General features: G+C 27.6%; 1 protein-coding gene across 1 annotated transcript; it reads right to left on the bottom strand.

Moving 5' to 3' along the window:
• Positions 1 to 1,375: 1,375 nt before the first annotated feature.
• LOC129958789 (thyrostimulin alpha-2 subunit-like) lies at positions 1,376 to 24,489 on the bottom strand. The gene is made up of 4 exons (XM_056071465.1): positions 24,334 to 24,489; positions 10,293 to 10,449; positions 6,742 to 6,917; positions 1,376 to 1,589 (listed from the first exon to the last, which is right to left on the bottom strand). Exons 2-4 carry the CDS (start codon positions 10,405 to 10,407, stop codon positions 1,497 to 1,499), a joined length of 384 nt encoding a protein of 127 aa, XP_055927440.1. The 5' UTR covers positions 10,408 to 10,449; positions 24,334 to 24,489; the 3' UTR covers positions 1,376 to 1,496.
• Between the last annotated feature and the right edge of the window lie 1,932 nt (positions 24,490 to 26,421).

The following is a 26,421-nucleotide window of genomic DNA, read 5'->3' on the forward strand; positions in this document are numbered from 1 at the left end:
CTTTTTAACTATTAGCATTATGATACGTGATAAGCTATGGAAGCCCGTTAATTAGCACATAGCTCTGGAACAAGATTCAAAAAGTAGGATATATCTCTTTTCATTGCTCTGGATATGTCCCTAAGAAAACTTTGATAAGTAGGCTTTTCTTCATCTTTATTGATCTAAACAATCTTTAATCTTTACTGATCTAAACAATCTTTCATCTTTATTGATCGAAACAATCTTTCATCTTTACTAATCTAAACAATCTTTCATTTTATTGATCGAAATAATCTTTCATCTTTATTGATCTAAACAATCTTTCATCTTTATTGATCTAAACAATTTATTGATTTCGTAAAATGAATCGGAAGATGTTTCAAAGAAATTTTCATAAATGATTGTAATCACTGTTGATTCAAAGAATATGAATTAGAAATATGAATTAGGAATTTTCTATTGAAATGAACTTAAGGGTTGCTCAGCTGAGTTTAGAAGAGAGATAGAAAAATTTTCACAGAAGAGAATAATTGTCAGTAATTGTAATATTTTTACTGAATATTTTGCACGATAAAATTTAAAATTGCTTAAATTTTTGTTCTGCAATTAAGGTAATTTCAAAATAATAATCGGGATTTAATTCTAAAAGTATTATAGCTATCAAATTAAGCAATTCCTAATAAAAACGGAAATTTTCTAATTTTTTAAAAATAATTCTATATGCCATCCTTTCTTTGTAAAACATATCTAACGTTAGTCCGTTTCTAACAAGAGACTATGGAGTATATCCATATCTATGTTCTAAAAGCATTGGTAGTATAATTCTGCAAATTATTTAGCAAAATTGAACAAATACTCAACGTTTTTAATGTTACCTCAAAAGAAGAAATAACAAATTATAAGATCTTGAGATTTGCGATGATATTTAAAATGATCTATGTTTTGAGTACCACAATGGCTAGTTCAGCGTCTGTTGATGCAGTAAAATTCATCTTTCCTTTTCTTTTTCCCCTGACAGCATTGAAGAGTTTAATTAATAATTTTAAAGTTGTATAGTTTCGAAACCCGATAATTATTAGTATAATTAAAAAAGCATGAAATTGAAATCATGGAGATCACAGCCTAGGCCAACGTCCACAATTTTTATCCTGGAGTAGGGCAATAGCACCTTTATTCAGAAGTATGGGAGAAAGTTTCTGAAAGATCACTCTCGCAGGTTTCTATGTAAAACTGTTCTTTTAACATTTTTTCCTTTATAAAGCTATCCATTTTTTAAAAAAAATACTCTGAACCATTGATTATTTTACCTACCCTTTCATACCTATGCAAACAGGAAATACATGGAATGAATTAATTTGATAAAGCCTAAATAAGACAACAAATAAACACAAAAGAGAATTAAAGCAATTTATTTTTATTTTGCTCAGCAAATTAAGTATCAAGCATACAATTAAATTTGGCGAATTTTTGGTGTGTAAACAGCATAAAATCCAAGTTCCAAATCAATTTCTTTCTCAGCCTTTTTTACAGTGATAACAGGCACAAGTGACAGCTGATTTAAACGTCAGCGCCTTTGGTCCATCCAGACACATTACTTTCACCTTAACCTGGAAATAGAAAATGAGCGCAAAAGAAATTACAAAAGAAAGTAAATAAAACGGGATGACATTTAGAAGATACTGTAAGAAGAGAGATCGCGTAGAAAGTGAGAAATATTAAGTATGGTCACGTTTGATGTCATGCATGTGTCATTTAGGACTGTTTAAGGCTGTCATTATGTGCCTTCAGCTATTTAATATTGCTTGCAACCTGTCATAACATTTCTTTTGAAATGAAATAGTTTATCAAGAAATATGTTGTCTTTTCGAGAGTTTCTTGTTGAAGAAAAATAGAAGTTATCTAAAAAAAAATGCACAAATATCTTTCTTTCAAATTCAGGATTTTGGGAGGATTTTTTTCCTCAAGATTACAATTTGTATAATATTTTTTAAGGGCATTCATGTAAAATTTACATTTACCGTAATGATATCAAATCTGTTGAGAAAAATTGTTATTTGTTCTCCAAACTAATAAATTCAATACAGGATTAAATTGTAAATAGAGATTAATAATTTGTATTATAGGAATTTTGACTGATTACACAATAGTTATAAGAATCTTATTTATATTATATAAATTGTTAATCTCAGTAAAGTAATATTGCATAGACTATAATTTTGTTGTAATCATACTGGATGTAAATGTTTTCAAAATCCTTTCTACTGAATGTATGAATGCATTAAGGGCAATTCAAAATTCAATGTGAAAACTTTTAGGGAAAGCAGAAAATAAATCACAAAAAGAAATTTGAATCACACAGGAATATATGATCAGAAATAACCCATGAATGAGAAAGAGGATAATCGAAGATGCAAAAATGGTAAGACAATAACGAGAGAAAATTCTTTATTTGGCGATTATTTCTTTATTATTTTGACAAAATCCGCACATGTAAATTTTGCAGAATGTCCTCTACTCACACAAAGTCCTTATTAAATTCTTAAGGAAATTTTTTGGGTATAATTCTATTTAGAATTATGTCCTGGATTTTTCCTGTGAAATATCTTATACAAAAAGTGCGTGCCCTCCAACGCAGTATTTGCAACATATTTCATTCTCTTCAACAGAATTTTAATGACTGGTGCTGAAATCCAATTATACAGGAAGCGAACTGTATTCATTAGATAAATTTTTGAGGCCTCTCGTCTGAAGTAATTTTAGGTTGCTTTAGTATTTCACTTTTCTGTAAAAATACGTGCATTTAATTTTGAATTATCCTAAGAGCATTGTAAATGCTGTGCTGTTTCTGCACTTCTACCTGAAGAATCCACTTTATGTTTAGAATTACAAAGTTTAGAACTGATATCTAATTATGAGCATTTCTAAAGAAATAGAGGACTATAGAGCCACATAGAGTTTACCACTGGTTTCCAATGACTTGATGGCTCTAAAAACTTATTCATTTTCCTATAACGAGTTCAATTCATGTCTTATGCTGTTGAGGCCAAGATTAGTATCTATTGCTCTACTTAGAATCATTCAAAGGCCAGGTCTTTATTCGGTTCTTTCACAACTTCTAAAACATTGTCTATCTAGAGTTTAGCCTCCTCACATTTAATTGTCATATTATTTTTTGAAAGTAGATTCATTACTATTAATATCAAGACCATAAATTATTGCTACCCTTTTGAAACCTCAAATTATTATTTCCCAAGGATTGCAGATTAAATGACTCTTGCTTTAGTAGCTATATCCAGATTTATAATGCTTTAATGGCCATGTTTGGTTTCTAGACTTTTTAGGGTTATTAGTTCTAGTGAATTCTACACCTACGTACAATGATGGTTATATTACGTAAAAATCTATTAAAAATGGAAATGATAAAATAAAAATATGAACATAAAAACCACCTTAAAATGACAAAATTGAAAATACAATAGATATTTCATTTTAAAAAGAACATAATTCTATTAAATGAGAAAAATACGTAACGAGATGAATTTTTTTTCAAAATATACTGTTTATATTTCATCCAATTTTTAATTCAAGTATATCCTATTAAATCGCATAAAATGTTTTTTATGGATATTGACGAAGAGTATAAAAACACAGAAAATAGTTTAACCAAAATTAAGGAGACTTGGGATTATTTATTCAATTATCAGAAGTCTGAAATGAATAAAGCACAAATTATGATTAGTTTCTGGAATCATTTCCCATCACATTAAGAGGCTGTAATTCCTTGAATTATGAACTAAAGATAGAATTGAGCTGTATAATCAATCATATTATACAATTATGTCGGGACAGAATTCAAAGAATTTCGAATCGATGTGTGGGACATTAAAGGGTGAAGAAGATTTTGTGTGAACATTACTGCTGCTTTGCATAACATTACTGCTTATGCAAAAGAGAGACCAGATGAGCATCTGGTTCAACATCTGCTATTAACTTAAAATGCAACTGAGGGAGAAACTACACCGATAATCGAGAGGATACAGAAAATAATTTATGTGATAGCAGGTGGAACTTTATTTTCTAACGACTCATGAAATGTGAGCGTTTACATTAAAACAGTGGTTAAGCCCATGGGACAGACATTTATGAAGTTTTAGACGGCTACTATAGAATATTTGCAATTGTCCTCTTTGTGTTACATCGAAATTATTCGTAATATGAATTTTCGATTTCGACCAACATATTCACCTCGATTTAGAAAATAATGCGATCTGAATGATGTGAAATTGGCTCAGTAACGTATTCCCTAGATATTTGTTATTGAGCCTATTCAAGTGGATTTCGTATATTCGTGCTTTGTCATTTTTGATGGATCGTATTTTATTCTTCTTTAAAAACAACGCAAAGTTTTCCCGAAGAATTTTCTATGAATCTTTTGATTTTTGCAGAAAACTTACATACATTTTTCTTTTATTCTGTAGTAAATATTCCCATTAATCTGAAAATCATTAGGAATATGCCGAAATAGATAAATAACAAGTTGTAGATTTATAATATCTTACAAATCTGGAGAAAAATAACTGGAACTGTTTGTAAAAAACTTTGGAAAATCTCATGGCAAATGAGAATTATATATACTCCACACTCTTCGTTTAACTGAATTAGAAATCATATTTGATAAATTCTGCTCTAAAGTATAGGATCTCGAAAAAAAGATTGCGAAAAAAAAATTTAAAATTTAAATTCTCGATTCTTTGAGATTCCAATCTTTCTTTATGAAAATCAAATAGATAATTAAGTTTACATAAAAATAATTGAAATATCATACAAGATATTGTTTTTACAAACCTGCTCAGTTATTTTTCTCTAAAGACTAAATTTTATACTGATTCAGGTTTTCAGATTATTTTTTTATCAACATATTTTTTTTTAACTATTGAAAAATTAATAGACTACAAGATTAAAAAACAGATAAATCTCAGATGTATGCATCAATAACAAGTCATCATAAATATTCTTTTTATGTTACTGATTTCTTACACTTCATTACATAAAAACAATATAACTTCTATTTATGTTACTCAGATACGAGGTTTATAATATCTTCCTAAATGTAGAACTTTCTAATTTTATAAAATTTCGGCAACTTCGAAAAGTATTTGAGTGGAAAATGTCTTTCTTAATAATGATTATTGAATTCATTGGGTAAATTTGAAGATTATTTTTTCTAAGAGCATTTATTTTTAATAATATTTAAATTAATATCTCATATTAAATCTGATGTTATTGACAAAAATAATAATTCTATATTTAAATTGTTAATTTTTGAAAAAAGAGATATAAACTTGGCAGGAGCGTATTGACTCCTGAACGATATAGGATTTTCTTCGTTTTAACATTCAGAATACGTTTTCCTATTATTTCCTAAAATATATTTTTTCTGAAATAACGTTGAATTCACTCCGGTTTGGACTATTCTATTATATATCACGAAGGGTGATATCAGACCAATGATGGGGGTTAAAAATTGAGAACTTTTCTTCTATACACTGTTCTAATTGTAAGAAATTTGGCAATATCTTACACTTTTAAGCAGCATTTTACGATACTAAACAATGCTGTGAAATTGTATATAATATATTGTGAGTATCTCTCAGTAATATGTTTTCTAATTTCGATGTAAGATATTTTCCGCTATTCAGGTATCCTAGTGATATTATAATGAAAAAAATTTCGATATTCTAAATGGGAAGATAATAAGTTTACAGTTCCCATATCGGGTTTTCACTAATAATTAAGAAATTACACCAGCAATGGGTGAGAAAAACTATAAAATCTTTTAAACATTTGATTGACAAGTATCTAGCATTGATTTACATAACTTAGAGAATCTAAGCATCTGAATGTAGTTATAAAAATCAGAATGACCGAACATTTTTTTTTATAACTCTCGAAAGAAGTTCTTTTTCTTCTTTCTCGTTTTCCCCAAAAGTTTCAGTGATTACTTATGAGATACGGTGCACTTGCTTCAGTGATTGCTTGTGAGATACGACGCACTTGTTTCAGTGATTGCTTGTGAGATACGACGCACTTGCTTCAGTGATTGTTTGTGAGATATAACGCATTTGATTTAATGATTGCTTGTGAGATACGACGCATTTGCTTCAGTGATTGCCTGTGAGATACGATTCACTTACTTCAGTGATTGCTTGTGAGATACGACGCATTTGCTTCAGTGATTGCTTGTGAGATACGATTCACTTACTTCAGTGATTGCTTGTGAGATACGACGCATTTGCTTCAGTGATTGCTTGTGAGATACGATTCACTTACTTCAGTAATTGCTTGTGAGATACGCAATTGAACACGTTCGCTGTTATCACTCATGCCTGTTTTCAGACCTTCTATTTAATTTGATGACCCCTTTCTCTACTATCCCTTAACAATAGCTTTGACAGCGGGTGTGAATCGCAGGTGTAAGTCACTAAAGCGTGTGAAAGTTACACCAATAAAATAATGCACAAGAAAAGACGTTCAGAGAATCTACATCTATGTCAATCAACCGATATATTTCTAGTCTCTACGGCAAGTTGAAGATCCGAGTTACGATCCCTGGTAAGACATATTTTGATGAAACTTAAATAAATTGAATCCTTTAGATATTTTTATGTATCACGTTCTTTACTACTACTGTCTCCATTCCAAAGTAATGACAATTCAGAAATTAGAAGCCATGTATAAGAAAAATAGTGATTAACTTACATCTTCTGTTTCCATGATGTTACAGCATTGTCCATAAGACGTGATGGCTTGTTTCGGATTGATGCGCAGTGAATCCTCCGAGGAAGGCACCGAGTACGACACACAGAATCCTCGACATGCGTTTGTAGTTATATCGAATTCAACACATCCCGGAATGCTAATAGTTCTGGTATGACCTAAAAAGAAACAGTAAGTAACTAAAACAGCAAGAACAACAGTGTGTCAACGTTTAGCAGAACAACCAGTATGTTCAGCGTTTTATGTACTGATAGGGATATGTCAAAAGCTATCAAACCGTTTATATTTTCTAATAGAAAGCGCAGAATCAGTATAATATTTGTAAATCTTTCTCCTCCCTTTTTCAAATATCAGTATGCTTAATCGATTCAAATGAGTATCAAACATAGCTTAATAGATATATCTGAATGGAACTTTGCATAATGACCTTCAAGAATTACGGTCAACTAAAAATAATCTCGATATGATCTAATGGCTCATATCTTAGTCTTTGCTCGGACTTTTCAAACAACCCTAGTAATATTAAAATAGTGTTTACTAACATCTTCTCATTGTAACCGATTTTGTAACCGACCGACCTTTCTCAAAAGTTTCTCTCTGGAATCAGTGCCTCTATGTATTACTTCCCATGTATGACGCCGTTGTGGCCTTATCGTAGAATCTTGTTTTCGTACTGAAGACTCGTTTTCATGGAACATCTATCTACCTTGTCTGTTGAATATTAAGTCCGTCTTGAGTCAAACATCTTCCTACTCATGAATTAACGTGGAAGCATGGAGAAAGGATACAGGTTCAGACGGCGCCCTGCTCATCTGCACATTGTTGAAATTCCCTCTACCTGAAAGATCCCTCTCATAATATCCTTATGTAATTTTAAATCGAAATAATAATTTGAATAAAATATATTAAATCATGCCTTATAACACTTGAAAATTTTCTTTAAATTATTATAAATCAAATATCATATCTACAATAAATTGCAAAATGTTTTTTTAAAATATTTTTTAAAAAATATATGTGCAGCATTCTCAGGAAGATATTAATAAGAGAACTAGTTAACTAATAAAATCAAAAATGTAATTTCATTCATTCATTAACACTTAATATGAAAATAAACATGTATTTTAATAAAAAAAATGGAATAAGATCTGTTTGCAAACGTTGTTGAGCTATAATCTAATATAAAATTTGCAATAAGTAAAACTATTACATCAAATCTTGATGAAAAGAAAATAATGAGGTGTTGCATTAAAAATGTATAACTAGCGTTTCTGAAAAAGTCTATTCACTTTAAGATATGTATTAAGTAATAAGAGGTAAAGATACCACTTTTGATTACGTTTTTGACTAATATTCTCTGACTTCTTTGAGATTAACAGTGCTACATTTACACAAGCGCAGTACAATTTCTTAAATAAAACTGCGAATTAAATTTCCATTAATTTCTTTTAAAAAGGCATTCTTCTTTTATTAATTAAACTGGATAAAACTTTTTGAGCAAAGCGCAATATCATAAATACGAACAAAATTTTAAATTTTAATTCATATTATTGAACGAAGCAAAGTTTTCTTTAAGAATTTTGACTCGACTTTAAGCGTTCGATCAAAAAACTTTATTCTATATACGGACACTCAGAAAATAATGTAGATAAAAATGTTTAATTTAAGTGGGAGAAAACTGTTTGAAGCAACAAAACATCAATGTACGTAGGATGATCCTATTTTCACTACAGTTTCGAGAAAAGCATAACATGTCGTAGAGTTCTAAAAATTATTTAATTAAGAAAGAGTTTTATTCCAATATATAAGATTATCTTGCTCAAAATTTGTAGTTATAAATTTTTATAAATCATGCAAAGATATTTTCAAATTTGAAATCTTGAGAGAAAAGAATTATGTGAACAAGATTAAGTGCTCACATATTTGTATAAAAAAGATGATTTCAATGTTTATCAAATTTATTTTTTGACATTTATCTGAAAAATGGATTAAAGACAATCAAAAAGGATTGGCCATAACGGAAAAGCAAGAGATAATTCTAAAGCAAAAAATCCTTTTTTTTAATAGTTATCTTATAAAACATATATTTTTTATGTAGGTATATTATGTAATATAATAAGTTAAGACATAGTTAATAAGGAAATGATTAGGTTGTAAAGCTAAATAATACAAAATCTAATATGCAAATTTTAAAGAAAATGAAATTTTTTAAAGAGTGGGCTATTTAAGAAAGGATTCATTACATAATCAGGAATATTTCAAAAATACAGGAATTTTACTCATTAAAACTGTTTTTTTTTTAAATTTTGTTCTGTGTGTAAAGCAAGAGATGGATTTGGTAGATGGGAAAACACTGAAAAGCTTTTCATTAAAATCGGATTACTTCTTGACTCAACATGAAATCATTAGGACCATTTTCTAATGCTCAAACATAAACCTTGGAAGAATACACCTACTAAGAATATGCCGATTTTTTAACAGAGTGCATCCTCTACAGTAATTAATTTTCGTTTCTTCATAGCATTTTTCGCCTTTTCCTTATTCAGACTTCAATTTTCTTATGTTATTACCATAGACTGAAAAAAGTTATCTGAAATTGTAAACAAAATTAATTTAATAAAAGATGTTGTCTTTGAAAGGATATCCGGTGGCTCCAGCTTAAAATAGTATAAATCTGTGTGCAAAAAAAAAAAAAAAAAAAAAATGGGTGGGGGGTTTGTGCCATGAAGACGTATAAATGGCGTTTCTATGTCTCAGTCAGAATTACAGAATTAACAACAATACTAGTAATAAGAAAAATCCCTCCTTGTATCTTTTTTTTTCATTTCCCTCTCACCTAAATTATTTTCTTCGATCTCCTTTTTTAATCATACTCAACAAATAGTTATTAAAATAAAACAAAAACAGTTAAGCCTGTCTTTTTTTATTTGATCGTCTTCTTGATTTTTTTTTCTGCAAATTAGTTACTCGAATCATTTACTTAGTATTTGTTTTAGAAAAAAGAAATAATATCTGGAGGACATTTGTAATGATCCATGTTTCTACATTAACTGAAGCAGATTAAACCGACGTCAAATGCTGCACTTATAATACAGTTAAAACATCGAAAATTTGTTATATAACAATGAATATAAAGACTTTTATGTAATAAAAAGTTTTGAATATCATTATCAATACAAATAGTTTCTGATTAACAGGTGAGGGATTAGGAGAAAAAGAGAATCTGCTTATCTAAAAAGAATATCAGTCTGATTTGCCTAGGATTAGAAACAATATATTACACTTATTCTTGAATTTGATATGATACCTTGTAATCCGGTTTGAAGTTAATTTAGGCTAATAAGAGAAATTATGAAGTAGCTGTTTAACTTTATTTACACCTTCCCCCCCCCAAATTGCACTTCAAGCTCGATTTTGCATTTTGACAAGGGATTTTTTTTTCAGACAACATTCTGTTAAGCAAAGAATAAAAATTAAAAATATCGTAATATTAAAAGAAAATAAATAAATAACAATACAAAACGAACTCTTACCAACTTTGAAGCAACCCGGCTTTTCCCAGATGTTTGCAGATGCCATTCCTGTTAGAATAATAACTAAAAGAGAGATGCTCTTTAAGGTAAATATCATTTTGGAAAGTAGAAACATCGTGAGGAGCTACTGACGTGGATTCTAGGGTTTTCTTTTTGCCTGTAATGAAAAAAAAAATCAATTTATGTGGAACTAATGAAATAACTTTTAAGTACTGTTGTCTTTACTTTTCTTACAAATATATTCACTCTTTATTTCTTTCCAAAATATTTAAAGATTTCCAGAGAGTACTTTTTTACGTTCTTGTGATCTCCTTAAAATAAGAAATTCTGATTTCACGATAAATTACAATCAGTTTTCTTCAATATTACCGATGTAATTTTACTATTCTTTCGTTGAATGAGTTTTTTCTCAAAATTTGAATATATTTTTGAGGATTGTCAAATAATTTTTAAAAAAATTACTCAAATAAAATTTATTTTCCAAGACATTTTCCAAGTTCATTCGAAAATCATGTACATATTCACATTAAGAAATATAAAATTAGGCCTGAAAAATATCAAGTTTTAATCTGCCACTGAATTTTAATCTTTTCATTGACTTAAATACAATCGATTAATGCCTACACGAAAATGCCAATTTAATTTTGAAATTCTTTACACGAACTGCAAGATGAAAAAGGATTGTAATGTTACAGCAAAGTTTAAGATAATGTATAATTAAATATAATATGATAAGTTAAGATGCATTTTATAAAATCATATATGAAGGACAAGGAGGTGATGTTCCTTTATGCCAATGCACTGTTCAATTTATCTATTGTTCCTACATTAATACGTTTGTCAGAACATTATGATGCCAAGTAACTCCACATTTTAACTTCCCTTGAGTTATCGTTATTTTTTTTCTAAATGAAATTTTCTTAATTTAAAAAATTCTGAATTTTGTTCATTTCTTAAAAATACAGAAATATTATAAAAGACACTGAATTAAACTCAAGTTTTGAAGAATAATTTCACAACTACATAACAGGAAGAATAAAAATAACTCAAATATACAATTGCACAACTAGAAGCAAAATAATGGCTTCTCTTAAGCTGTCTTCTGTAGAAAAATAAATATAACCTGGTATTATTTAATTTTAACTTAAAATTTAAATATTAATTAAAAAAGTTTCATCTTCCAACAACGTCGAATAAATTTGACAATTCTGAAATTTTTCAAAATTATTTCATAATTTTGAAAGACGATTAAACAAATTTGAATCATCTAAAGGCGTTAAAATATCAGCTAAGAAAGTGTTAAGAATGCTCCATCAAGATTTTCCTCATTAAAAAAATTTATATGAATTTCAAACCATTCTGTATCATTTTCTTGTGGATATATGCTTCTGAAGAAACCAATTCCAACGGGACAATTGCTGACCAATCATTGAAATAATCTAATAGCAATTCAGTTATGAGATTGATAAATAAATTCGAATCAAGAATTCAATATTTCAACCCAGAAAGCATTAAAAAATGTCTCTATCATCTTTAAAAAGAATTGCTGTAAGAATGAACAGTTTGCATTGGCCTAATATTAAAAACACTTTTAAAGAAAGATATCGATAAAATATATTGCATTTTTTAAGAGAAGTAAATATTAAAAACATATGTTCGAACATTATTGTTATCATTTTCTGAACTGGATTCTAAGAAGTTGTCTTGAAATTAAATACGCCAGAATAAATATACCTCTGGTAACAGCCCCACCCTAGTGTAATTAGGCCAATCAAATATTAAACCGTTTCAGAGAAACGAATCACTATTTGTTTCTATTTTTGACTATGATCGAGATTCTCCGGTTATAATAATATAACTCTAATACTGATATATGCTTTATTTGTGTTGCAAATGGCTTTTATGTCGATTTATTTTTTTAATGAAGCTGAATTGCGTGTGTATTTTTCTACTGCATGCGAGTAGCTAAAATTGGATTTTGTCAGCCTCTCTTGCTACTAATATTATTCCAAATCCCTCATAAATAGAAGTATTTGGAAAAACTATTGATTAAAACTGACCTATAACTTTTTATGAATGAAATATTTAAATCTCAATATTTTCTTTCGTACGTATCTATATTAAAAAGAAAATATGTTTTGACGCAGATAAATGAATTATTTTCCATTTAAATACTTTTATTTAACTTGATTTGTTTCATAGTTTTAAAATTAAAATTTTGAAATCGAGTTTCTTTTTCATTTCAAATGTTCTAGAGTTTTAAAATTTTATACACTTCTGTATTTTTGATGATAATGTACTATGTTTACGTGGTACAGCACTACTATTCTATTATTGCTGTATTTACAGTAAGACAACTTCTATTACTGCAACTGTTGTTCTAGATGCTATGAATTTTAACCTATCAATCACTAACATCTTCGATCTTGTATACACGTATCCGACACGTTTACTTTCCAGTCAATTTTCTGAAAACCTTGTGAGTTCGAATATAAGTCTTAAAATGATCTATAGTTGTTCTTCCTCATCTTATTTGTACCAACAAAGTGAAAAATTTATTCCCCCCCCCCAAAAAAAAAAAATTCTGTTGTGTGATAAGTGATAGCCAAATTGAAGTATGAAGCAAACTACTAATGATTACGTAATGGGTGAATGTCAGGGATACAGGGAGAATGGGGTTATCAAGGACCCATTAAGGTCCTGATAAGATCATCTTCCTTAAACAACACTCTCTCAGCTTAAAGAACGGTTTAGGATATAAGTTAAAAAAAATTAAGTGAAAAAGAGCAAAACATGAAAGATTCCCGAAAATGTCTAGAATTTAGGTCTTAGTGGCTAAGAAAAGTATTTAAAGTGATTCTAAGTCAATCATGATATCATGGCCTTGTTGTAAATATAAGATTTTAATAGAAAAATCTTGATTATAATATAAGGATGACGCCTGAACAAGTACCTCTATTGACAGCTGTTTTGAGATAAAGAATATATAAATAGTAGAAAAAAGATGAATGCAATACAAATTGCATAAATATTTGTACAGACTTGGAAGTTTTACACCAACAAAGGGATTAATATAATATTGTATAAATATTTTACACTATTTCAACTGTTTCAGTTATTGTGCTACTTATTAATGATCTACTGAATTAAGTTATGGATCCTTAACGAATAATGCAAAATAATTTCTGGAATGTGTAATGTTTTAAGACGGAATTTCTTAAAATATGAGTTATGATTCCAAATCTGATAATAGAAACATCATATTATTCTTTGTTAGATTTTTTTAATCTTTAATCATGAACAGTAAGGGACGAGTTTAGGAAAGAGATATTTCTCTAGAAGATTCACTGAAGAGAACTATTATACATTATTACTTTTATTCACCAAAAATACTCCAATCAATTTCGCAATAAAATGTTCATTACATTAAGCTATTGAATAAAGAGCATGTGAATTATTAAATTCATATAACGACAATTAATATACTTGATGCACAACAATTTCAAATTCATCCTAACTATTCGATTTTGTAAAAAATATCTATAACAGATTAATGAACATGCTTTTCGGAAACTCATTAAGAACAAGAAGGGCCAAAAATAAAGTCATTCCAGAAGTCTATAAGACAAAAATTCTTTAAAAATTATTTTCTGAGTATTAGTGTTATTACTTGTCAGATGTCCTTTAAACATATATCTCGGTTACCTCAAACATAGAGAAAATGATTTCACTAATAAACCTTATGGGAAAGACATTTCTTTAAACTTACGGAAAGAGAAACAAGCTCCCCTCCTTTATAAGAAAAACAGAACAGCAATAATTTTTTAGCGTAGGTGGTGCTACTTCTAAGATTCAGAACTTCATAGCAATAATTTGATTTGACGTGTTTGAAAATGTCCTTAGGATACGTGAGACAAACTCTTCGATCTTCGAAGGAATGCTTCATCTATTTTTAGATATTATTTCATTCAGTAGTAAGAACATGACACATTAGATAACAAGTATGATACTAGTAAAAAAGTTTTCGTTCTTCTTTATTTATATTACTGAATTTTATACTTGCAATTTTTTGTGTCATCTCTGTTCACTTTTTATTTTATTTCGACCTTCACATATTTTGTTCTGCAGTTTTCTTCCAAAGAAAAATTGTAAATAAGCAAAACTTTTAAGGCTATCAGTCGCCTTATTTTTTATATCATAAGTTCATTTAGTTCTTGAAGTTTTTTTAAACGTAAATTGATTTCTTTTATTGAGTAAGAATAAAGAACGCAAATGTTCATTTGATTAAGCTGTTATTTCTTCAATTTTTCATTGATGATATTTTTATTTCTTTCTTTTATATATTTTTGATATTTTTAAAAATGATTTTATGCCCTTACTTTTTTAAATGTATAATTTTTTTAAATGCCTTGTTTTTAAGCGTGATTTTATATCCTTCCCCATGAGTGGGTGTTCAATTTTATTTAATTTTTCCCATTTGATTCGCATTTTGCGTCATAAAATGCTTTTGCTGTAGAAAATTTTATTATTGAAAAAGTTATTTGTATGCCCTTCACCAGAACAAAGGATGCTAATATTCACTTGAATTTAAATTTGAGTTACAACCAATAACCTCTTTTAAAATAATCTACTTACTCATTTTATTGAATGTAATTGACCACTTTATCATTTACAATTCAATAAACGTAAAGGAGGAATTAATTGTTTGTGTGAATTTAGCATGTGCTGACACCTCCGCATTTTATTACGGAAAGTATTTTTTAAGTTATTTTTATTATTTCTTTAATTATTCCTGGAAACTCATACAAATAAAAAAGTGATATTGAATAGCTTCTATTATTTTTAGTTTAGTTTTTTATTAAAATCTAGTTATTTTTGTTACCTCTGAAAGGTTTTTAAAAATATTTTATTAGATTTGAAAATGCAAATCTTCGGTCTTTTTGAATTATTATTTCAGCAATAATTTCTTTAGAATACTTTATACATTCAATACATTTTTCATACAAATGATATTTTCAGACACATTATATATTCATATGTTTACTCATTATCATGCACGTGCATACGAGTGGCGGATTCATTTTTGTTGATCTTTATACTTTTACGCCTATGTTAATCACTACTATGAAACTCTCTTCTTTCATTCATAAGATTAATTCTATGAACAAATAATGCTGTATTGTATCACTGAAATTTCTCTTTTTTATCTTTGTTACATGACATAAAATCTTTAAAAAGTGATTCTAAAAACAAACGGTTATGGTATTTTTAAGTTTTTCCCTTATAAATTGATTTACGTCGCAAAATGCATTTATTTTTAAAATTTTCATTCGTTACCAATGCATTTTTCTCCAATTCGCTAGATTCCAGAATACAAATTTTCACTGCATATATATAATTTAAGTAATGACCATTATATAATTTATTACCTTTCTTTCTTTAGCCGAGATCTAATTACACATTTTACTGCGCATAAATGGCGGTTTAAAATTTTACAACTATCTAAGCTACTGAATTCAGGACCAAATGAAGGCCCGAATGTAATTAAATATTTTCTACATAAATATCAGAAACTAACTGTGTGAGATAAAGTTACAGGAAAATTTAATATCTTAGTAAACCAAAATGAAAATACTTTTCAAGATATCTTAAACTACAAGAAATATTAATAAAAAAATTTCATTTCTTAATATATTTCACATTTATAGATAAATTTTGCTATTAAAAATTGTATGAAAGTTTTTGCTGAAAATAATTGAGCAATTCTTTAATTTATAATTCTTGAAAGACGAAGAAATCTTGCTTAACTAAAGTGTATGAGAAGACATTAAATTTGTTTCTTAAAGAACCTATTGTTTTCTAACTATTTAATAGCAGAACCATTTAGATATTTTATTTTAAAATTTAGATGAAACTAATGTTTGATTTGAATTTTAAAATACGAAGATCATTTATCATTGAAATAAATGTTACTAAATATTTATTAAAAAGTTTTAAAAATAGTTTATCCTTTCACAAAACACTTACTCAGATTTTTACTTTGAAATTTCAAGCTTTTTAAATAAATTTCCTCTGATCCATAGCTGCGATTAATAAATCTGTTTTCAGCTCAGTTGTCATGGTTTTGAAGCATAAATATGCGATTCTAAAGGATTTCGTATGGATGCGAAATTGTGAAGTTTCTTAAGACACAGTTTAAGAGGAATAAAGCAAATCTATTAGCTCGAATGAACTCGTAACTTGAGATAACAGAAAAGTTGCGAGATCGAGAAGTGATAGAGTTCAAGAATATTATAAGCAGGCACGGAGCCATTGTTTCTAGAAAAGTAAAGGTTTCATTTAACTATTATATATGCAAATATTATACACATATAAACGAAGTTAGAGGGCATAAAAAAGGCTTGTTTTAATAGATGTACTTTCTTTATATATGCAGTTTTGCTAATTAAAGGATAAATAATTGCATAAGTTCATTTTGTACTGTGTTTTTATGTTTTGAAAAATTCAATCTAAGTTTGAAGTATATTTTTAAGTGATCTTTCCTTTCATTTTTGATAATCATTTTTATACAATTGATAGAAATATAGATTTATAGTAGAAATATTGAGAGTATAAAATAAAAAAAAACTATTGCAGTCTTAATAATAATATAACCCAATTTCAAAAACTTATTAAAAATTTTATTAACACAGATTTTATTAAAAACTATTTAGAAGTTTGAAATTGTCACTATTTTTTTGTTATATTGAAATGCTCGACCTTTTCCCTTGCATTTTAATACCATCAACAAATAATCCCATTTTCACAGAAGTTATGAGTACTTTTATGTAACTTATCACTGTGGACTCGTCTGCTATCAGATTGAAGTTTACTTTTCCTTTTTTTTTTTAAATTTTTTTCTTTTTGTACCGTACAAAGGATATTTAGAACTTTTAGTCGAAATAGCTTGACATTTTCCTGACAGGTATTTAAAATGCTATATTTTCGATTTGAAGTTTTGGACAAATTTCACATTTTCAACGAATTTTATTTATGCGAATATTAAAGTTTAGATTTGATACATTTGTCGAAATATTATTGTTATCTCTGTAAATATCTTTTGAAATACAGTTTGAATACATTGAATGGTTGGGTTATGAACAGATTGGTCTGCGAAACAAGTAGGCGATGAATAATTATGAGAAACTTTTTTTTTATGTTTACGTAATAAGCACAAGAACAAATGACTTTGCTTGTAAGATTTGTGGAGAAGTATCTTACTGGAATTTAATGATGTCGTTCCAGGGAATATGATGAGTGCATATTTAATCATCACGAAGAGCAGCAACGAACTCACCATGTGAAGAGTGGGAAAGAGTGGGAAAATTCTATATTTAAGATATGTTTTTAGAATGATATTCTCACAATTGAACATATAGCATAAAGGATTTTTGTTCTTTTTATTTTTTGAAATAGAAGATATTGATGATCCGGGGTCTAGTATGATGGGAGTATATATATATATATATATATATATAATTCTGGTAAAACTGAGTGGTTGACTGATTAATACGGAACATGTTTATACTAATATGTTTACGGTACTAAATATGTTTAATTCTATTGCCTTCCGCTTAAAGCTGGCATAATGCAATCTATTCATGGGACAAAATAACTCTCTTTACTTCCGTTATTTCTTTTACTTTTCTATACTAAACACGAAATAGAGTCGACTAATATTTTTTTCTTAGAAAGCACAGTAGGGTAAGATTTCTCGATTATTTCATTACTAGAACTAATTTTCTTTCTTTACAAGAAACTTACGTCTTGGATGTCACTTGATTGGTAGATTATCCCCTGCTTTTAGTTAACGTGTGTCGTATTACAGCCACTAACTTCAGCGTCACAGATGTAAAAACAATCTCAGGAATTTTTAAAATATTTTTTGTATTACTTTTCCCAGCTCTTTGCTAAATCTTTAGGATTCTTCGAAATCGTTAGGAGATGATGCTTCTCAGAAAATTCTTTATGGTACGTGATGTTAATCCACTACTGACTATCTCAGTAACAGCTTCTTAAAATACAGTCTTGGCTTTATTGTCCATATTCAGAGCTCGAACGGGAATGATATCCCTTCTCGAACTAACGAGTTTTCCTGCCACAAAGATAACATTCTGGGAGATTTGGACGAGAAAATCCGTCACAGCATACATTAAGTTTTTCGGTCTTTCAGGAAATTCTTGGATAAGACATTTTGATTTCGCTAGTAATATAGTCCTCTATTTTGTGATAACAGAGCATAACTTTGAATAACGTATATTGAATGAAAATGAAGCAAATATTTCGCCTTAAATCTGTATCTCATTCGTCTCCAGATCAGAAATAAAGTAAAATTTTTGAAGCAAATCTAGTGCGAAATGCATGGATCGGTGATTATCAACTCTATACATCCTGTGCTGAAATTTTTTGAGTCCATAACTGAATCATGCATTCAGTTTTCCTTGAATCTCCACTTTTTCATCAGTTCCAATCTTTAAAAAATATTAGAGGAGCAATTAGTTGTGGTTTTGGAAATTTGGCCAAGAACGGCTCCTATTACTTCATTATTAGCACCAACTAAGATATTAAGGTGATAAGTAAAAATTATTACTGTCTCATAATATGAATCTGTAATATTATTTCCTTGCCACTTTAGTGTCATCACTAGAGAGACAGATTTACAGATTCATAGATATTCTATTCTGTACATTATAAAATTAAATCGGTTCCAATTCTGTTTCAAATAAATCAGTTCCAAAAAATGTTAATTTATTTCTTGGATGTATATTATTAATATATATAAAAAGCCATCTGTTTCGTGAAATTTTAAGAATATCTTTAGTTCACTTTTTAGATAAGACCAACTTTAAAATTCGGAAAATGATGCATTAAATTTTAAAATTAAAACATATTTTTTACACGGAAAAACGTTTTCTAAAATTAAATCGTTCGTTATTTATTTTAAAAACACATAACATGGAAATAACGTACTCCAAATTTAAAACGTAGATTAATTGTCTTTATTCAATAAAAATTTAATAAATTTATTAAAAAATTATTTTTTAATTTTATACATCTAAAAGAGTTATAGAATGATTCTAATAACAGCACTGCCTTTGAACGAATTTTATGTTCATTTCTCTATTATATTCTGATCATAAATAAAACTTAACTCTTCTGTTATATCTAAAAGAATATCTATAAAACATTAGAATATGTAATTCTAAGAAATTCAATAAAAATGAATTGTAAAAAAATTGAATTAGCCTTTGAGATCTTAAATAAACTTAATAAATGGTTCTTTACATTACACAAATTCTATTCTTGTAAAAGAAGTAAAGGAAGAGGAGATTGATATGAATTTTAAGCAATTGAAAAGGTCTTAATTTTGAAGTTAGAGGTTCCAGATTCTAATTCGATTCCATAGGAGATCCTCCATGTACGCAGTATAATATGCTAAATCTGATGTCTTTGACCTTTCGTATAGTGGAGAATTTTGGAGAGGGATTATCTATTCAGATGCCGTCATCTTCATTTGATCTGAGTTCAAAATTAAGAGGTCCATCCCAAAAAATCCCTAGTGTTGTTTGAAAACGAGAAATTATAAAACTAAAGCCTGACTTTTCAATGCTTTGAAGTTGAACAAATAACAAAAATTTAGAAATAAGAAGCGAAAGAAACCGAACAATAATTTATGTCATGCACATAAAATGTATCGCGCTGAATTCCACTAAAATGGTCAGTTTAAAAATGAAATGGTGATTAAGAAGCAACAGTTCAAAAAAAAAAAAAAATACAGCTTCTGATCCTTGATCCCCACCTTTTTTTATATATAAATCTACATGTAATCAATTTTTCATGTGGGAGAGTACTAAGACTGCATGTCAGTACAATGGACTTTTCTGAAAAGTCGATGATACGTCCGTACATTAGAAAATCGTGTTATACGGAGCATGCACCATCAAATGAATACTATTGCACACGTCTCTAAACTCTAATTGCGAATATTGTTAGTTTTTTTAAATTGTTGATTTTACTGTGAAAATTCATATAACAGAAATGTATATTCAAGTTTTTCTAAACAAGAAATCAAAAACTGTGAAAATGTTCAATTTATCTTCGCGTTAGTACTATTTATTTACTTTATAAGACTTATGGCATTGTTTCCGTACCACTGTACAAATTCAAATTATATGGAAGTGTATCATTGGAGAGTATACTATATTTAACAACAAATTTAATCGTAATTTTCTTCAAAAAATAAATATTCAAGGCATATGGGTGAATAATAAAGAACCAAAATTGTACAATATTCATTATTTCTTCAAAATCTGAAAAAACCTTTTAAATGATACAGATAATTGCCCTCACAGCAGTTTCATATAAATATTACAAAATGTAACTCTTTCGAAGGAATGTCACAATTGAAATAAATGAGAATTCAATTACAAATATTTACAACGTCTGAAGAAAAATGGAGCTAAAATTGAGTATTAGCATACAAAATATTTATGAAATATCTTACATCATTTATTTGAAGAAAAGAGTTTATAGGGAATAGCACGAATAAATGTTGGAATTATTCTTTTATTAAATAATGGACGCTTATAAAATAATTTTAAAATTTGAGGAATGAAACTCAAAATGTGTGTAAATTCTCATCAGTGAAAAACTTGCCTACTGTCAGATATCTACTTCAATGTTTAATTTATATATCCATAATTTGCGCAGTTATCTGCATTTCATTATTTTGAAATAAAATTTTCGTTGGAAATTTTTTAATAAATTTAATCATCCAATACTTGCAATATTAATAGTGAAAATATAATGTAAGTGTAGTAAATAACAATTATAATATCCACCAATGAAAAAATTGAGCATGATTCTGATTTGAAATCGAAGCTTGTTAAAATTGGATTACTTCACCTTTACAAACATTTTCTATTCAAGATTGAAAACATTAGAGAACTTCTCTTGGTATTTATAGCATTAAATTAATAATGGTTTTAAAATTATTCTTATAAATTATTTTTTAAATTAATATTTTTATTTAAATAAGGTTTGCAAACTTTTTATATTTATATATTATAGGATATGCCGTCTTAATGTCCTATCTATTAGTTACATGAATCGAAACTTAGAATTATAAAGGTTTTAAAATATTTTCCAATATCCACGGAGTTTGTAGGAATAAACATGAGTGTTTCAGATTTTGATTTTAAAAATTATTTTTCACCTTTAAATAAAATAATTAGAATGAAATGGTCAGCACACTTTTAAGAAATAAATCTAAAGGTGTTGAATTTTTACTGGATTAGATAGCGAAAATCCCTTATTATTACCGGCCAATCCAAACTCTAATAATTTTACATTTCAGTTTTTAGGTCAGAATAAAAATGAACATTAGAACACAAGACAAAAACGATTCATATTTCATCTTGACCTTTTAAATAGTGAGAAAATTATTTTAAAAAATATTTTTTTTATGATGATTTGGCAGAAATCATTTATGCTAAAAAACTAAAATATAATCCAAAATTAATTAATAATTTTCGATCAATGTCACCTGATTATATTCTAATCCAGCGTATCGAAGCGGACGCTATGTCCTGAAACAATATTTTGTAGTCAGGAAATAAGAATAAATCTCAGTCAGAATAGAAATTAATTGCGATATCTATAATTTCCATAAAAATAATACGAAATTATTTTGAACAGAAAAATTTGTTGAATGTCTTTTTTTCCACCAAAAGACTTTTCGATATTAATACAATTGGTGTAAAAAATCTAGATATTTGCATATTTATAATATTATATTAAAACAAAACATTAGAATTAGCTTCTCTTCATATATTTCTTACTTAAGAATAATCTAAACTTTAATGCATAATTTACATAACATTGAAAAATAAAACGTGAAAAAGGATTAACCATTCCTCTTAATAGCTCAGTTTACGAATCGTTTTGACAGTGACACATGAAAAGCAGAAAAAAAAAAGAGAATGAGAGAGAGAGAATTAAGTAAGCTATTCTTTGCGCCATTATATTAAAAAAACTACTGCTTCCAGATTAGTTGCATTTATCAATATTCTTTTTCAAATATGTCAGAAAAATATATTAGTTTAATTTTTATTTAGTAGCCATTTTCTTATATAATTATATTAATCGTGCTTGGTAATTTTGAGTTTGCTTAGCTAAAATTTAAGAAAAAAATTATATATAAAATTTATCAAAAGCATGCAAAAAGTAACTAAAATTTCTTTCCAATTCAGTTAAGAAAACATTTAAATACAAATATTTCTATAGTAATTTCAGAATAATATATAATATTTCCATTGTAATTTCAGATGTACAATTCATATAGTAATTGGCAGATGTCCTATATCTAAAATCAATACAAATGATAGCTATGATAAATGGGTAGTTGTATTTATTGTAGACAAGCATTTTATAATACAGAATCTTTAATACATAAAACTTAATTAAGTAAGTATGAACAATATTCAATTATCAAACTAAAAATATTCAGTTATCTAAAATAAATTCCACTCTTGAAAACGAAAGCTTACAATATTTCTTTGAAAATTTCCCAAACTTTACTTCTGAAGCTTTCATTAAAAAATACTAATATTTTTTAATCCTAAATCAGAAATCTGAAGTGAATTCAAATTGAAATGGGGCATTAAGAACATTAATCATCTCAGATTACAAAAAGAGATGCCAAATTCTCATGTATTTATCCAATTCAGTCTTCATTCGTCAAATATTATAGCTAGAAATAAAAATAATAAGATACTACTAAAGTTCTCTAAAGTTACTTTTCAAATTATGCGTTTTTATAAGTCATTTTATTTCCTCTTGTGATCAGAAATTCTGATCTCAAATCATGTTAGTAGTCAAATATTCCAACTAAATAATTCCCTTTATTTTATATAATGATGAACTGAATGAAAATAATTTCATATTTACTGAATGAAAATAATTGCTTTGGAATAGTACGAATAAACACATAAACTTATGATTCGTATTTTAAGTAAAGTCAGTTATTATGATATGAATACTCCAGAAAATTTTAATTTTCATTGTTATACTAAAATTTTATTTCAACAGAAAAGTAAAAACTTCACATTTTTTAACATAAAAAAGCATGTTTTTGAAAATTTCCTATTCTTCTAGGTACATTTGTACAAATATCTCAAGTAAATTGTATTTTTAAATGATTTCCACAAATATTGAGATAAATACTTTCTTAAGTGTAAGCGGAGATATTTAATGTAAGTAAAATAACTCCCACAAAAATCACGAGATTTCTTTGATTAAGGCAAATGGAACATAATTTTAAAATTATGCTTTAAAGTAACACACACAAAAATATTTTTTAGAACACTCTTGATATCAACACAAAGTTATATTATTTTATTTATTATTATTATAGTGATTTCAATAAAGTAAAGCAACGCACAAATAATTGAGTGAAGTTTCGATTTTTAACAGAGCAAATCCAAATAAATGCAAAAAGGGGCTATGAATGCTAAAATAACATAAAATAACTATTTTCAGAAAACATTTGAAAAGCGGGAGCGAGAATTAAAGCGTTGTTAATGAATAAACTATTTTATAAATCACGCTTTTGTTCCTTATTAAATAAAAATATTTTAAACAAGGGAAAAGCGCTTAAACATATTTATACCAAAGATTCATGTTGAATTTCTAGTATAAATAAAGTGTATGGATAAAAATTAATATTTAGCTAAACGGAACAAAATTTAAAAATTGAACTTATATGCCTCCAAATAAAATGAAAGATTTTTTTTTTTGAAAACACTTAACTTTAGAAAAATAACAAAAAATCTAAGAAAATATTTATTTATACAATTGTATTAAATGAAATTTAACTCTTCATTTTGAACAAAGTAAAATTATATTAAATATATCAATCTATCCACAAATTATTAACTCTGATGAGAATCACAAAACTCGCTAACTGAGGGAGCGACTGAAAAGTGAGCGACTATTAACTTACCTCGTTAAGAAAAGGAGCCGATCGGAAGTGCTTGGTGGGTGAGGATGAAGAGAGAGGATGATATGCAGACGTCAAAACCGGACCGTTGCTTTTCTCCCGCGCTGATTTGCAACCAATAGTAAATGACTAGCGACGAAAAGAGGGCGGCGCTTTATAGCGAACAGGTTGCTATACAATTCATAAAAAAGCCCCGCAGTTCCATTAGAAAGGCATTAAAACCTTCGAAGCTATTTATATCTCATTTACTTTTAAAGAAAGTTAAAAATGTATCTGAAATCAAAGATATTTCAGTGGTTAAGGCCATTATTTTTCTTTTGATCCTGCTGTTCTGTTCTGGTTTATTTGGCTCGAAATGTTTTTGAACTGTTTATAAAAAAGACAGCACGAATTTATCTTTTAGATATTTCATGAGTTTACGAGGGAGGATGTTATGTTATTTCCCGAAAAAATATTTTATTTCGTTTATATTTTTTCCCTAAATTTTTTCAAATTGTATTAATGTGTCGTTTGATCCATATGAATCGACGCTGCTTTCTCTTAATTGTACTTACAATGTTGCGCTGTATATTATTAATTGATCTGGAAAGGATAAAATAAATTTCAGTAAAATATTCTCTATGATGACAAATAAATTCGTCAAGAAAGGAGTCATAACGATAAACTTTCTCTTGTTCGGGAAATTTGGGGAAAATGTCTGGAACGTCAGTTATTGCTCGCGTCATCTATCTATGGTTCGAAATTATTTGCCCCGCTCCAAAATAGCTCCTCTAGTGGTGCTAGTAACAGTATAATCTCGTGATGCGATTTCTATCAGGAATTTTACAGTCACCAATAAATATTACTTAAACAAAAATTTCTTTAAAAAGTTAATTCTTTTTACAACCTTTTTTAGAATGTTAATCTTATTACTCTAGATTCTTAAAATGTTTCGTGTGTGCACAATGCTTAAAAAAATACATCATTTTCTTTCAGCTGATTGAAAATTTTTTAAAAAGATTTTTATATATATTTTTTTTCAAGTTAATTCTAAATATAATATAAAAGATTGTGCAGTTTAAGACAATGGAAAGAAGATTTCTTATTAATGAAAATACCGGGAACAAAGAACATGAAACCTCATTTGGTACTGGAATAAAAAGTTGTTTTTTTAAAAATAAAATCAGCACATACCTGTAAACAGAAAGATTTTTTAATGTGATTAAAATTTGCATAATGCTTATTAATTGTAAATGAGATTCGTATTAATTTGCTCATAATTTCAGTTTTATAGCCTCAGTTTTAATTAGAATGTATTTGCCTACTTTTACAAATCTGAATTTTTGAGTTCGACTGGAAATTTTAATTAAAATACCTATTCAGATTCATTACATTAATTGAAAATTCAGTTCTTTTCTTATCGAACGAATTAGTTTAAGAATGTTTAGATGAAATTGATCAAACCAAATGCATTTTGTTAAAATTTAGATAATTAAAAATCGTTCTAAATTATCTCTTCATTGACGCTACTTACTTAAAAAGTATAAATTATTAGAAATAATTAATAAAAATTAGAACAACTATTAGAAAAACGATAGCATATCTTGAAATAACCTTTTGGTTGTAAAAAAATTAAAAGAAATGGAGAAAATAGCTGTTTGGATACTAAGTTGATGCGGAGAAATATAGAAATCGAGAGAGATATATAACAAAAATTGCATTTTTTCCTGAATAATAAGAGAAGATATTAATCATTTGACAGCTTTTATGTAAAAACAAAATGAATTATTAATAGACTGCTTTAAATAAATCTATATCAATGGAAACGTACATATTTATTTACTTTTTATCCTCAGGGTCAAATTTTTTTTTCTAATTGATTACCGATAAAAAATACAGTATTTTTAAAAAGATTACATTTGAAATTTTCATTAAAAATGTGTATTTTTGTATGTGTAATCATAAAAAAAATCTGTAATTTCCTTACAATTTTCTTTATTATTAATCATATAAGTGGAAGAAAATTATAATAATCAGATTATTTAGTTATTAGATTATTTTCACATTAATTTTAAAAAGTCAAAATTACAAGTGATGCAAGCTTTCATTTTT

Source organism: Argiope bruennichi, chromosome X1 (assembly GCF_947563725.1).
Source record: "Argiope bruennichi chromosome X1, qqArgBrue1.1, whole genome shotgun sequence".
Classification (NCBI taxonomy): Eukaryota; Metazoa; Arthropoda; class Arachnida; order Araneae; family Araneidae; genus Argiope; species Argiope bruennichi.

Bases quoted from the DNA above. Each gene is read 5' to 3' on its own strand.
- LOC129958789 (XM_056071465.1), bottom strand. From the start codon at position 10,407: ATGTTTCTACTTTCCAAAATGATATTTACCTTAAAGAGCATCTCTCTT. The intron at 6,918-10,292 runs GTAAGAGTTCGT...GTTTCTTTTTAG, and splicing joins GCCGGGTTGCTTCAAAGTTG to GTCATACCAGAACTATTAGC. The intron at 1,590-6,741 runs GTAAGTTAATCA...TTCTATTTCCAG, and splicing joins ACATCATGGAAACAGAAGAT to GTTAAGGTGAAAGTAATGTG.